The sequence below is a fragment of the Narcine bancroftii genome, chromosome 11 (assembly GCF_036971445.1).
Source record: "Narcine bancroftii isolate sNarBan1 chromosome 11, sNarBan1.hap1, whole genome shotgun sequence".
Taxonomy (NCBI): Eukaryota; Metazoa; Chordata; class Chondrichthyes; order Torpediniformes; family Narcinidae; genus Narcine; species Narcine bancroftii.
Genome location: NC_091479.1, coordinates 14,833,628 through 14,847,371, shown reverse-complemented (window position 1 = coordinate 14,847,371; position 13,744 = coordinate 14,833,628). Strand labels below are relative to the sequence as shown.

The window sequence follows — 13,744 nt, the reverse complement described above, 5'->3', positions numbered from 1 at the left end:
GCCCGATGGGGAGCACCCTGTCAGCTTCACCTGCTGGAGAGGTGGTGCTGAGAGGGAGCACCGGGCACAGGGTATCCCCCTCCTAAGGGATTGCAGGCACTCCGCTCTGACTGGTGGTGGCTGAACTATGCATCTGCTTCCCCCCCCACCCCCCCCAAATCATGTGGTCAGGATTTATCACCCCCCCATTAGCAGCATTTCACCTGTTGACTGGCCTGCAGTAGAAGGGAGGTGAGGTGGGTAAACGGCCTTCCCTCAAGCTCATGGATGAATCTGCTTCTCCCCCCCTCCCTCGCTCCAACATTTGTCGAACGAGCCTCCCCTTTAGGTCATTACTCCCGCGTCTCTAACTAATCCCTCCTCCCCAATATTTGTGGGGAGAGAAACATGTGAGGTCAATAAAAGTTAAGGTGAGAAGGGAAGCATGTTTTAAGTTGCAAAGACAGTAGATGTGGAGAGCACAGAGGGTAGGTACTCTCTTAACTGGTCTCTGAAATGACCTGGTGAGTCATTCCGTTCTGGAGAACATTAGGGGGCAGGCAATAAACGCCCAAATCTCCAGTTGTACCCACACTCCATGAACAAGTACCAAAAAAAATTAAGTGCTTAGAGCACATATACAATCCACCTTTCTGCCAGGGTAGCACGGTTGACTTAGCGGTTAGTGCAACACTGTTACTGAACGGGACCAGGGTTCGAATTCCTCGCTGTCGGTCAGGAGTATGTGCATTCTCCCCGTGTCTGCGTGGGTTTTCCCTGAAGGCTCCGGTTTCCTCCAACCAATTGAAACGTACCGGGGGTTGCGGGTCAGTTGGATGTAATTGGGTGGCAAGGGCTGTATGTCTAAATTTAAATATCTGTCATCAGTGAAAAAAAAGTGCATTTATGTAAGTATAGTAAGATTTACTATCAGTGTGGATCATTTATTTCTTTGCGTGGAATTCATATTGACTACAAATGGCTGAGGCCATCAGATTTATGATAAGCTCTTTTATTATTTCAAATTGGGCACAATATTTATGAAAAATTCCGTAACTATTTGCCTTCAGGCACAACTGACATTAATGATTAGTCAAGAGTTATGTGGATATATGAGGCATTAATACAATGAGAACCCGTTTTCGTAAATGTTCATTTCACTTCTTTCATTCATCTGCACCTTAACATTAATTTATTGCTTTAATTCATTGATATGCTTTGTTCTGATGATGTTAGAAAATGCAACACTAACCAAATTCCACCACTTAAATAATGTATATCACCATCCGAAATTAAAAGGACAACTTTGTAACAAACAGAACGGTTTCTTGGACCTCCATCCGTTTTCCCCATTAAAGTGTCACCTTTTTTGTCTTGGTACTGGATGCAACTATGAATATTTATCTGTATATACAGTAAAACCCTTGGTATCTAGCACCTATGGGGATTGGTATATACTGAATAAGTATATTCTTCTGGTTGCTTGAGATTCTGTGCTTAGCGAACTAATGCAACCTTCCCTGTTTTTTACCTATTTATTTTCTGCAGTTTTTTTTTGCCGGTAACTTGAATTCCAGATAACAGGGGTTTTCAAATATTTGGATATTTATTATCCCTTTTTCTATGTTGGCAAATTGTGGTAATACTGTTTTAGTTGGTAGATCTTAGATAAGAATTTTGGTCTATCTGCACATTGTATTCATGTATATGACTATCGATTCCTTCATCATTGCTGTCTACAGAGCACAGGCTCCTGGCCCACATAGAGTGGCTACCTCATGTAATAGAGTGGGGCTGTGCTAATTGGCCACCATCAAACCAGGTTTCAGACACTTTCAATTAAGTTTGTCCCATCACACATTAAACATGTCCATAAACAGATTTGTTCGAAATTTAAAAAAAAATTCGGCCCACGAGCCTGTGCCACCCAATTTACACCTAAATGACCTACAACCCCTGGCACGTTTTGAATGGCAGGAGGAAACCGGAGCCCACGGGGAAAACCCACACAGGCACGGGGAGAACGTACAAAGTCTTTACAGGCAGTGCGGGATTCAAACCACAGTCCCAATCACCGGCGCTGTAAAGGCGTTGGGTTGACTGCTATGCCAACCGTGCTGCCCTGCGTAGCGGTCAGCGCAATGCCTTTAGAGCGCCAGTAATGAAGACCTGAGTTTGAATCCTGCGCTGTCTGTAAGGAGTTTGTACGTTCTGTGTATCAATAATTGGGACATCCCTGTATCAAACGTCAGCCGTCAGAACACATGGGAGTCTCTGTGTCTGTTTTTAGAAGGGTGTAGACCGATGTGAATTGATTTACCCCTGTAATGTGTTTGAATACTTAGTGGTGTCTTGTTAGTTACAGTGTATAGTACCGAAGATTAGCGTATACAGAGCCGTTGTCATACCCACACTCCTGTTCGGCTTCGAATCATGGGTCCTCTACCGGCATCACCTACGGCTCCTAGAACGCTTCCACCAGCATTGTCTCCGCTCCATCCTCAACATTCATTGGAGCGACTTCATCCCTAACATCAAAGTACTTGAGATGGCAGAGGCCAACAGCATCGAATCCACGCTGCTGAAGATCCAACTGCGCTGGGTAGCTCACGTCTCCAGAATGGAGGACCATCGCCTTCCCAAGATCATGTTATATGCCGAGCTCTCCACTGGCCACCGAGACAGAGGTGCACCAAAGAAGAGGTACAAGGACTGCCTAAAGAAATCTCTTGGTGCCTGCCCCATTGACCACCGCCAGTGAGCTGATATCGCCTCAAACCGTGCATCTTGGCGCCTCACAGTTCGGCGGGCAGCAACCTCCTTTGAAGAAGGCCACAGAACCCACCTCACTGACAAAAGACAAAGGAGGAAAAACCCAACTCCCAACCCCAACCACCAATTTTCCCCTGCAACCGCTGCAACCGTGTCTGCCTGTCCCGCATCGGACTTGTCAGCCACAAACGAGCCTGCAGCTGACGTGGACATTTACCCCTCCATAAATCTTCGTCCGCAAAGCAAAGCCAAGGAAAGAATAGTACCAAATTATATACTGTACATACAAAATTCAAAGGGACCATTTCTCAGACTAAAATAATGAAGTAAACCGTGTTTTTGTAGTTATTGAAATTATACTGCTGTTAGCTTTGTTCTTAAATATTCTGAGTCTGGTGAATTTCTACCAGGAAAGTCTCCAGGCAGAATGAATGTTATGTTCACTGAAGACTTTTAACTTCTTTCCCAGTTTCAACTATATTGCTTTGTAATTCTGGACAAGTTATTAAAACTGGAAGACAAGTTCAAAATGCCAGGAAACTTTATATTGACAAAGTACATTTCGAGTGCTGCCCAGAGTCAAGACATTTCTTGCAAAACAGCATTTGTTGAGTTACTCTCCACCACTGCTATTTTGAGTGCATAAAAATAAATACATTCGATACTCCCACCCCAATCCTGAATTGAAATCTGCCCTGGAACACTTTTAACAGGCTCCAAGACTGAAAGAAGAGAACTTAGACAAAGTGATATTAACCCTGTTTCTACTGCACTGCTTTCATTAAAACAATGGTAGAATATGGATAATGTTCCATTTTCCAACTTCATCTCTGCCAAGTATTCAACTAAGGATGCAGTGAAATAAGAGAAATGGTAAAGGTTTTCTCCTTCTGGGTTCTGGGTATTTAATTCAAAGTTCAAAGTCCAGATTTATTATCAGAGCAGAATTACCATTTATCAACAGTACAAAAAAGGGTGGCCTATATGTAAAGAAATGTAAACAAACTGACTCAACACAGAAAGAAAAAAAATTCATTCAGCAAAATAACGAACAACTGGGGGACTCAGTCGGTCAGGCAGCATCTGAGGAGGCAAAGGGATAGTCAATGTTTGCTTTCACAGACTGCTGCCTGATTCCCTGACTTCATCCAGCACTTTCTCTTTTCCTCCAAATTCCAGAATTTGTTGTCTCTTGTGTTTTTAATTTATTCACTTGGCCCTAATGGTTCCACATTTCACATCCAGCACTCAGGGAATAAATGCACACATACAAACACATATGCATGCACTCAGGCACAGAAACACGTGGACGCACATATTCGCACACATGAACGCACACACATGTGTGAATGCGCACAGACACACGTGCGCACATGCACACACATGCGCACACTTGCACGCACCTACGCGTGTACACACCCACACAACACACACACACACTCTCTCTCTCAGAGAAGTAACTCTCTCTCTCACTCACAGAGAAGTAACTCTAAAATGGTATGGGGATTTCTAGTTCTCCATTTGAACAATGCATTGCCTGACCATTATAAATCCCAAAGAGCTTTACTCCTTGAAGTTTTCATTCAGACACATAACAGAGAAGTACGCTCTATTGTTCGCTGAGTCTGCACTGACTATCAAGCACCTGTTTGTTCTTATCCCATCTTATTCTCCCCCCTAACTCCCCCCCCCACCACATACCCATCAACCACCCCAGAATCTACCACTCCTCTGCACACTGGGGGCAATTTACAACAGACTTTTGTACTGTGCGAGGAACTCAAAGAAAGCAGGTTACGGAGAGAATGCTCAAGCTTCACACAGTCCTTGCAGGAGGTCAGGAGTGAACCCAGGTCACGGGAGCTGTGAAGCAGCAGCTCTGCCAGCTGTACCACTGTGTGGCCGTGCGAGAGTAGACCATTCTCACACACGCAAAAATAACGTGAGGAGGACTTTTAATTTGATCATGTCTGAGGAATTAAATACAGTAAAATCCCTGGTATCCACAATTCAAGCAACTGGCCAAAAAAAAACCAACGAGGAATTAAATAAATAACTAGGCAGATATATAAATCGATTGATAACTAATATGGATAATACAGATAGATAAATAAGAGCAACCAAAAGTTGAAATAAAAGTTTAAAATTGTAAAAGTAAACATTCTCCAAACCCCTTGGTGAAGTCAGAAGCAAACGTTCAGCCCTGGTCTTTTCCCGCCCGCAGCAGCTGTTTGAATAAAGTTGCATTTGAATAAATTGGCGGCGCCCAGGAAAATGAGCCGTCTGATGTCGAGCACCGCTGGGGTGACTCTCACAAAATGTCTCCTGATCTCTGCCTAGTAAGAGACTTTATTAAGTATTAAGTATATTATCTGTAAACTTGGGGGAGGGGAGATAACTATGATTTTTTAAAATTTTTGAATTTAGACAAACAGCATGGTAACAGGCCAATTCGGCCCTACGAGTCTGTGCTGCCAAATTTACACCCCCTTAACCTACATCACGGTACGTTTTTGAAAGTTGGGAGGAAACCAGAGCCCCTGGAGAAAGCCCACGCAGACACGGGGGAGAACGTACAAACTCCTTAGGGACAGCGCGGGATTCAAACCCAGGTCTGGTCCCAATCACTGTGTTGTACAGCCATTGTGCTAACCGCTAAGCAATAAAATAGGGTCGTTGTTGGGGCGGCTGGTGTACGCCCCTTCGCACAAACACATATTGGCAAGTCTTTAAGTCGCTGGGGACGTTGTGTTTGGTCTGGATGTGTGGTGGGAATTGTGGCGGAACCAGAGACCCCAATTTTCGCTGTGAGTTCTCAAGGGTGGCTGCAATCTTCCGGGCATTTGTCGGGGGCCAGTAACTCCCCTCGAATGATTAAAGGTGTGCCGTAGACTATCTCTGTCACCGAGGCGCTGAAGTCTTCCTTTGGCATAGTGCGAGTCCCCAGCATGACGCACGGCAGTTCATCCACCCAGTTAAGACCCTTGAGCCGGGCCATCAAGGCTGCCTTTAGGTGCCTGTGAAATCTTTCCAACAACCCATTGGCCCTAGAGTGGTCTGCCAATGTGTGGTGGGCCTGTGTCCCAAGAAAATTAGCCAGAGCCCAGAAGTAAATTGTGCCCTCCTGTCCGTGGTTAGGTCTCTGAGGTCCTGAATCTGGCCACCCATGTGTCAATGAGTGCCATGGCTCAGGTTTCTGTGGTAGAATCAGCCAGCGAGACCGCCTCAGGCCACCTTGTGGAGTGGTCAACTATGGTAAGTAGGTATCTCGCCACATGGGAAACTGGTAGCAGCCCCACTATATCAACATGTTCATGGCTGAACCTGCACCGCGCTGGTTCAAAAGTCTGTGTGACCCTCTTTGTGTGAGTCTGTACTTTTGAGGACTGACAGTGCATGCAGGTCTTGGCCCACAGATTGACCTGCTTCTAGAGGCCATGCTAGCCACCATCTTGACAGTGGCTCCTGTGGCCGGATGCGCCAGGTTGTGTATGGCATCAAAAACTTGGCAGCTCCAAGTGGCCGGGACAATGGGGTGAGAATTGCTGGTGGAGATGTCGCACAGGTGTGTCAGGTTACCTGGACCGACGGAGACGCCTTATAATGTAGGGATCTCAGGGTCGTGTTGTCAACTCCCTGGGACAGGGCGTGGACCAACTCAATCGCGGGAAGTGACATTGCTTTTCTCCACAATGTGTTGCATGTCTATGGTAAATTTGAACTTGTAGGACAAGTGTCTCTGCTAGGCTGACCACGGGTCCGATACCTTATGGAAGGCTTGTGATCAGTGAAGACTTTGAATTGCCGACCTTCCAAAAAGTAATGAAAGTGTTTGACCTCCAGGTACAGCTCCAATAGCTCTCGGTCAAAGGTGCTCTATTTGAGCTCTGAGGGGCAGAGGTGCCACTGGCCTTCAATGAGGTGTTCCAGAACACTTCCTACCACAGTGTCAGAACAATAAGTGCTTTGCTCTTGGGTGTACCAGGAGGGTGGCATTGACCAACGCATCTTTGGCATTCTGGAACGCCCTTGAAGACTCATTGTCCCAGGTAATCTCCTTTGACATGCCCGCCATTAGTGCGAAGAGGGGATACATGATGCAGGCCCCTGGCAGTGTGAACCTGTGGTAAAAATTTATCCTGCTGGCAAATTCCTGTAGCCCTTTATTGTTCATGGCTTGCTAAAGTGCCGGACTGCCTCGATCTTTTTGGGGAAGAATGTTGTCCCGTGTTTATTTATTCTGTGCCCCAGGAAATCAATAATATCCAAGCCAAATTACCACTTTGCGGGGTTAATAGTTAAGCCAAATTCGCTCATCTGGGTGCACAGTTGTCTCAGATGGGCGGTGTGGTCTTTGCTGCTGGTGTCTTGATCAAGTGCGCTTAGATCATAGAAGTAACAGGTGTCATCGGCGACGATATGTCGAAGCTGGAACTGAACCTCGGCCTGCTCGATCCACACCTGTGGCTGCGACACCCAAAACGTTGGGAGCTTGAATGAGAGACTGTGTGGATGATCGCTGGCTCTGCCTGGTCCGTCATCTTCTGGTTAGGCCTGTTGGGGTCACCAATGTAGCGTTCATGCCACGTGAGCATGGAAAAGTATGTCACGCACACCAAAGCCTTGAAGCCCAGACTGGTTTATTGCACTGGTCGTCGTGTTCATATGGGTCCCAGGCACTGACATCAGGGCATCGCGTCATCGGAGCGCCGGACTGGGATTGGTCAGTGTTCTTGCCACAGCTCGCTGTCCTCCCGCTGTACGAGAGGTTACCTGGGATGACGGCTGGTGTCATCCCCAGGTCCGCATGGACGCCACGCTCGTCGGCCATTTTGTGGGCCGGTCCGCACCTCCATGCACAGGCTGCTACAGTATTATTAATAGTTTTTAATAAAAATTAATGTTTTGAAGATACCATTGTCTTGGTAAATTTCTATTGCTGCTGGTCTAGGTTGTAACAATAGATAAAATTATTTTTATCAGTTTTTCTGACATTATGATCTCCTTTCCACATTCCATTTTACCTTGTGATATAGAAAAGGTGCAGAAGAGTCCTCTGAACCATAGAACATTACAGCACAGAAAATAGGCCCTTTGGCCCTTCTAGTCTCTGCTCAATTATTATTCTGCCTAGTCCCACTGACCTGCACCCAGTGGATCTCCCTCCATACCCCTCCAATCTATGTCCCTGTCTACATTTTTCTTAAATGTTAAATTGAGCCTTAATTCTGTAGTAAATGGAAGAGGAAGGCTCTCCTGGGGAAATTTTATAAACCTCTATAAGGTCATCCAAAATCGCGGGCGAGTCGAAGATCCGAGGGCACAGCTTTAGAATAAAAGGATGTCCCTTCAGAGGAGGTTTTTTTCAGCCAGAGAGTGGTAGAATTTGTACGGAGACCAAGTCATTGTGTAGATTTCAAGTGGAAGTTGATAGGTTCTTGATGAGTAAGGGCGTCAGTTATGGGGAAAAGGCGGGCCAATGAGGTTGAAGGGAATCAGACATGATTTGAATAGCAGAACAGACTTGATGGGCTGAATAGCCTCTCCTCGTAAGTGGTGGTTAAAACTGGTCTTAATAAACAACACTCTTAATTTTGCAAGAAGTTTCATTTCAAAGGCGCGATGTGCTACTTACAGATAAATGAAGGGCAACACAGAATTAGAGTGCAGAAAACAACCAGCGTTTTAACATTATGGCTCGCCGACATTATCTTCCAACTTTGAGCATTTACATCCACATTGATTCTTCTAATTGGTCTGTTAATGATAGCAAAGAAAAAGACATGAAACAGAATGCTCTAACGGTTACAACCAGATACTCCCGACATATGCCCGAGTTCCGTTCTGACCGACCAGTCGTATTTCGAAATAAATGTAGGGCAGAAGTACATGGCATTTAAAAGTCATTTAATGACATTTTTCATCGGATCTATCAGCAGGGGATGGATTTTTCCTCTTGCTCGTTATCCTCTTTGCCGATCTAGCTTAACAAATGGCAACTGAGAGACGGTCACTACAATGCGCACACACGCAGCCGTTATTTTTATTCGGTGGGGAGAGTCTGTGTTCTGAGTTGCTAATCCTCTTTTAAGTCGAGGCTGGCACCAGTACAATTTTAATGCAGTAGAACAAATCTTGAACTTGAAAAGACAGATACTGGTTAAGGGAGAAAAATGCATTCAAGGAATAGAAGGAATTATAAGCTTGTAGTCATATAAAAAAAAAAGACAATGCTCTCAGGTTCCCATCTTGAAAACAGAAAACTTAAATTTTAATCCTAACATCTGTGATAAATGCATAACTGAGGAAGGTTTTGGTTATGTCCTCTCTCTAATTTCTGGCAAGGGGAATTTTGCACTTCATCATTAGGTCTTGATATTAAGATCACAAGATCACATTAGGCCCATCGGGTCTGTTTCGTAAATCTACATTAAGCTACTCTAGTGTAATTTCTGGCCTTTTCCCCATATCCCTCGATGCTCTCACTAATGAGATACTTGTCTATTTCTTGTTTAAATGCTCCCAGTGATCTGGCCTCCACTGCTGTATGCGGCAGCGAGCTCCACGGATCCACGTCCCTCTGGCTAAAGGAGTTCTTCCAAATCTCTGTTTTATACGGATAACCTCTAATTTTCAGACTATGACCCCTTGTCCTTGATTCACCCACCAAGGGAAACATCTTACCCGCATCCGCCCTATCTAAACCTTTCAAAATACGAAATGCCTCTATGAGATCTACTCTCATTCTCCTAAACTCCAATGAATACAACCCAAGGGCTGCCAAACACTCCTTGTACGTCAGCCCTTGCATTCCAGGAATCATCCTAGTAAATCTCCTCTGATCCCTCTCCACATTCTTTCGAAGATAGGGGGCCCAAAACTGCACAGTTACTCCAAATGAGGCCTCACCAGTGCCCCATGGAGCCTCATCAACACTTCTTTACTTGACTCCTAGCCCTTTTTTTGTTATCTCTGGAGTGGGTGGGCCAATGGATTTAACACCGACAATTCCACGCAGTGCCTTTCGCGTCCCTCATTGCTAGAAGGGCCCTTTTGCTGAGAATGGAAAGAACCCCCCCCCCCACCTCATACTCCATGGTTGTAGGATGTGATAGCATGTCTGGCTCTAGAGAAAAAAAACAATTAGTTGTCCTATGAATCTTTAACTTTCTTTCTCCTTGGGGACCTTTTCTCAAGAACTATCAAAACTTGTAGATTATTGGTCTTTTTTTTTGCTCCTCATATTTATTATTAACTTGACCAGGAGCCCTCATAGGGTGGGGTTATATTCTTAGTTTAGCAATATATGGTTTATTTTTCTCTTTTCTTTTTTTCCCCAATTCATAACATGGTTTCAGATGTACCTTGTTCACTATTATTTGATATTTGTTACTTGATATTAATTTATTATTATGACTATATTATGACCAAAATACCTATGTATTTTGCATATATTAAAACCAATAAAAGATTGTGACACTTTGGAGGTGTTTTAAGGTTTTGAAAATACTTGCTAAGTAGTTCATGGATCTCGATCTGTTATTTTATAAATAAGAAATAAAATAATGAATCAGATGGAAATTATTTACTGGATTTTATCGACTGATTTCCATGCACTAGAATTTACACTTCACTGTTTTATTGACAATTATTACAGCGACTGGAATGAAAAGATGTAAGACAGTCAGAAATGGAACAAAAGCCTACCTTGAGTAAACGTAATATTTATCCTCATGCAGAGCTTCACCGAGGGAGAAGCAGATTCCTTGTGTTTTTATAGAAAAGCTCACTTTTTAACTGCATTGAGAGGGGAAAAAAAAAGCAAGATCCTGTTGGAGCTGATTTGACTACACCTTTTAAAGAAACAGAGGAGGAAATGTAAGATAAAATAAATTCTCTGCCAAGTGTATTGTGACTGTGAAGGAACACACCTTAGAGGCGGCATTAATCATCCCTGGATTTCTAATGCCTTTGAAACTGTACACACATTTTAAAATATGGCATGTCTATTTTGCTGTGATCTTGTGTCATTTTACCCCACACTAGGAAATGAGACAGTCTTCATGTTGCTGCCAAGTGTGTCGTGTCTTTATTCCCTTTTCGGGCAAAAGGAATTTGTTGCTCTTGCTTTGAACAGATCCAAGTACTTTAGATTTCGGATTTTTCAGATTTCAGATTTATTGTCAGAGTATGTACATCACGTCACATACAAGCCTGAGATCTCCTTTTCCTGCGGGCGCTGCAGAATTGGTAGTGCAAGAAAAATAAGCTGTACACCACGTAAAACACGTAAGCAAAAATAGTAAATAGGTAACAAATGCAACAGAACATTAAGAAAATCAATAAAGTGCAAAGTAAGAGTCCTGAAATGAGTCTCGGATTGAGTCTGATGGTGGAGACGTAGCAGCTGTTCCTGAACCTAGTGGTGTGAGTCTCGTGGCACCGATATCACTTTCCTGACGGTAGCGGATGCTGGGTGGCCTAGGCTTTTGATAATCGCTGCTGCTCTCCGACAGCAGCGCCCCCTGTAGGTGTACGCATTGGTGGCAAGGGTTTTGCCTGTGATGTTCTGGGCTGTGTTCACTACCTTTTGGAAGGCTTTACACTCAGGGATATTGGTGTGTCCCCCATACCAGACCATGATGCACCCGGTCAGCCCACTTTCCACCACACATCCGTGGAAATTTTCCAGGGTTTCTGATGTCATGCCAAACCTCCACAAACTCCTGAGGAAGCAGAGGTGCTGACGTGGTTTCTTCATGATGCCATTGGTGTGTTGGGTCCAGGAAAGATCCCCTGAGATAGTGACTCCCAAGAAATTAAATTTACTCACCCTCTCCATCTCTGATCCCCCAATAATTGCTGGATTGTACATCTCTGGCTTTCCTTTCAACAATCAACTCCTTAGTTTTGGTGACGTTTGAGTGCGAGGTTGTTGATTAAATGACTGGCCCTTTTTTTCTAAGATGATGACCCTTCGTTCTGGAAACTCCACTAACAGTAAACAAGCTGCTGGCATTCCCTCTCCAAGAACATTGTTCTCGGGTGCACGTTACCACTAAAGTGGTCTCGCCAAGCCCCTGTACGTTGTCAGCAAGACTTGTTTACTTCAGCAGTCCAACCCTTTTGCAGTGAAGATTTTTAAAAATATTTTTTAAACCGCAACTGTAAATACACTTCTTTCAATAAAAAAACTTCAAAATTATTCATGTGGTGTACAAAATCTCCACCCTCCCAACCCTATAAAAATAGAAAAATAGAAAAAAAGGAAACAGAAGTAGAAAAAAAGACAAACGGGAAAATATTTAAAAAAACCCTATTTACATAGAGTTTTTAACCATGTAATGATGCTGGAGGTTACCAAGGAATGGGTTCTTCAGAGAGTGTATTAAACATTCATTCCCACAATTTTAAAATATGGGCACCATATTTTCTAAAATATCTAGTTTTTATTTTGTAAATTATAAGTAATCTTCTCAAGTTGAATACAGCTACAAACTTCTGCATGCCATCTCTCCATCCTTAAATCTATATCCGATTTCCAAGTAATGACCATACACTTCCATGAAAATGCTAAAGTAATGCATGCAGATTCAATTTGATATATTGTTCATTTTAATTGAGGTCTTACAGTCATAATATTACCCAACAAAAATGGCATCCGATCCTGTGGAAACTTAAACCCCCCCCCCCCCACCCCGTTATTCATTCAAAAAAATTCCAACTTCCAACCAGAAGTGTTTAACTTGAGGACACTCCCAAGTAGAATGCTGAAATGATCCAACTTCTTGACCACATAAATCTGATAGTATTGGGTTCAATTTTTCCTTTAATTTTGAGGAGTTAAGTATAATGGATGCAAAAAAAAATATTGAACCAAACTATATATAACATTAATAAAATTTGACATATTATATCTACATAGTTGTATCCAATATTTCTCACCTATTTATCTATTTAAATCCACTTCCCATCTTAATCTTGATTTATGTACCCCTATTTTAGGGGATATTTTAGAAATAAATTATACATTACAGAGATAAATTTATTCACATTACTATTACAAATCAATAGCCTCTTTCACACCTGCAAGTGATCCCAGGAATTAACTGTTAATCAGCCTTTAAAGTGTCTAGTGTGAAACCAAAATCAGCTCAATGTTGCCATCAAATGACATCATCTCATGCCAGGGATTGACAGCCTCGACCTCTGGTACAATCCCCAGCATCTGCCGACACTGGCGTTGCAATCAGGCAAGTGTGGAACAGGTAATTGCATTGTGGGATTGAAATGACCCAAGTTTTGGTGTTAGTGCAGGAACGTGAAGGCAGAAAAGATTAAAATGAAGGTACAGTGGGGGAGAGACAGGGGAAATAAATAACAACAGCAAGAGAAAGTTGGTAGCACAAAAGCGCATAATTTATAAAGACCGTGGGGGAAAAGCAATGGTGGACCTGACTTCCCAGAATGCCGCATGGCAGAGAAACCCCTCTATATATTCTCCATGCATGCAGCTGTGCATACAGCCCTTTCTCTGCCACGTGGAATCCTGGGAGGGCGGGTCCACCATCACTTTTTTTTCCCCATGTTATTATTTATATTTATATAAATTGAATTATTTGCCACTTAATAAAATTAAAGAAGATTTGAATAGGTGGAATGATTTACCTATAACTTTAGTAGGTAGTTAATTATATTAAGATGAACATTTTCCCTAGAATTCAATATTTTTTCAGCCAATTTCTATTTCAATTTCGCAGAAAGTTTTTTTAAAGACTTGAACATGAGTATTAGAAAGATTTTGTGGAAAGGGAAAATGGTGAGATTTACAACTTTCCCATTTAAAAAATGATGACAGCTTAATTGACCTTTATTAATGCATTGTTTGGAGTAGATAGGATTCCTGCTTGGACTAATATAGAACTTAGGAAAAGAGGAGAAAATAATACACAAGATCTTATTTATAAGTGGAATTCAAAATTATTGGTGGATA

At 43.0% G+C, this 13,744-nt stretch overlaps 1 protein-coding gene across 2 annotated transcripts in view; it reads right to left on the bottom strand.

Moving 5' to 3' along the window:
• The window catches only part of LOC138745536 (dual oxidase 2-like), a 109,130-nt gene extending 98,519 nt beyond the window's left edge, over nucleotides 1-10,611 (bottom strand). The window contains exons 1-2 of one of the 2 annotated variants that reach the window (XM_069902672.1): nucleotides 10,459-10,611; nucleotides 8,387-8,508 (exon numbers count right to left, since the gene is read on the bottom strand). In XM_069902672.1, the coding sequence (XP_069758773.1) occupies nucleotides 8,387-8,459 (73 nt within the window). In that variant the 5' untranslated portion in view covers nucleotides 8,460-8,508; nucleotides 10,459-10,611. The remainder of the gene's footprint in view (nucleotides 1-8,386; nucleotides 8,509-10,458) is intronic. The other variant, XM_069902673.1, reaches the window with a different exon arrangement.
• Nucleotides 10,612-13,744: the final 3,133 nt, after the last annotated feature.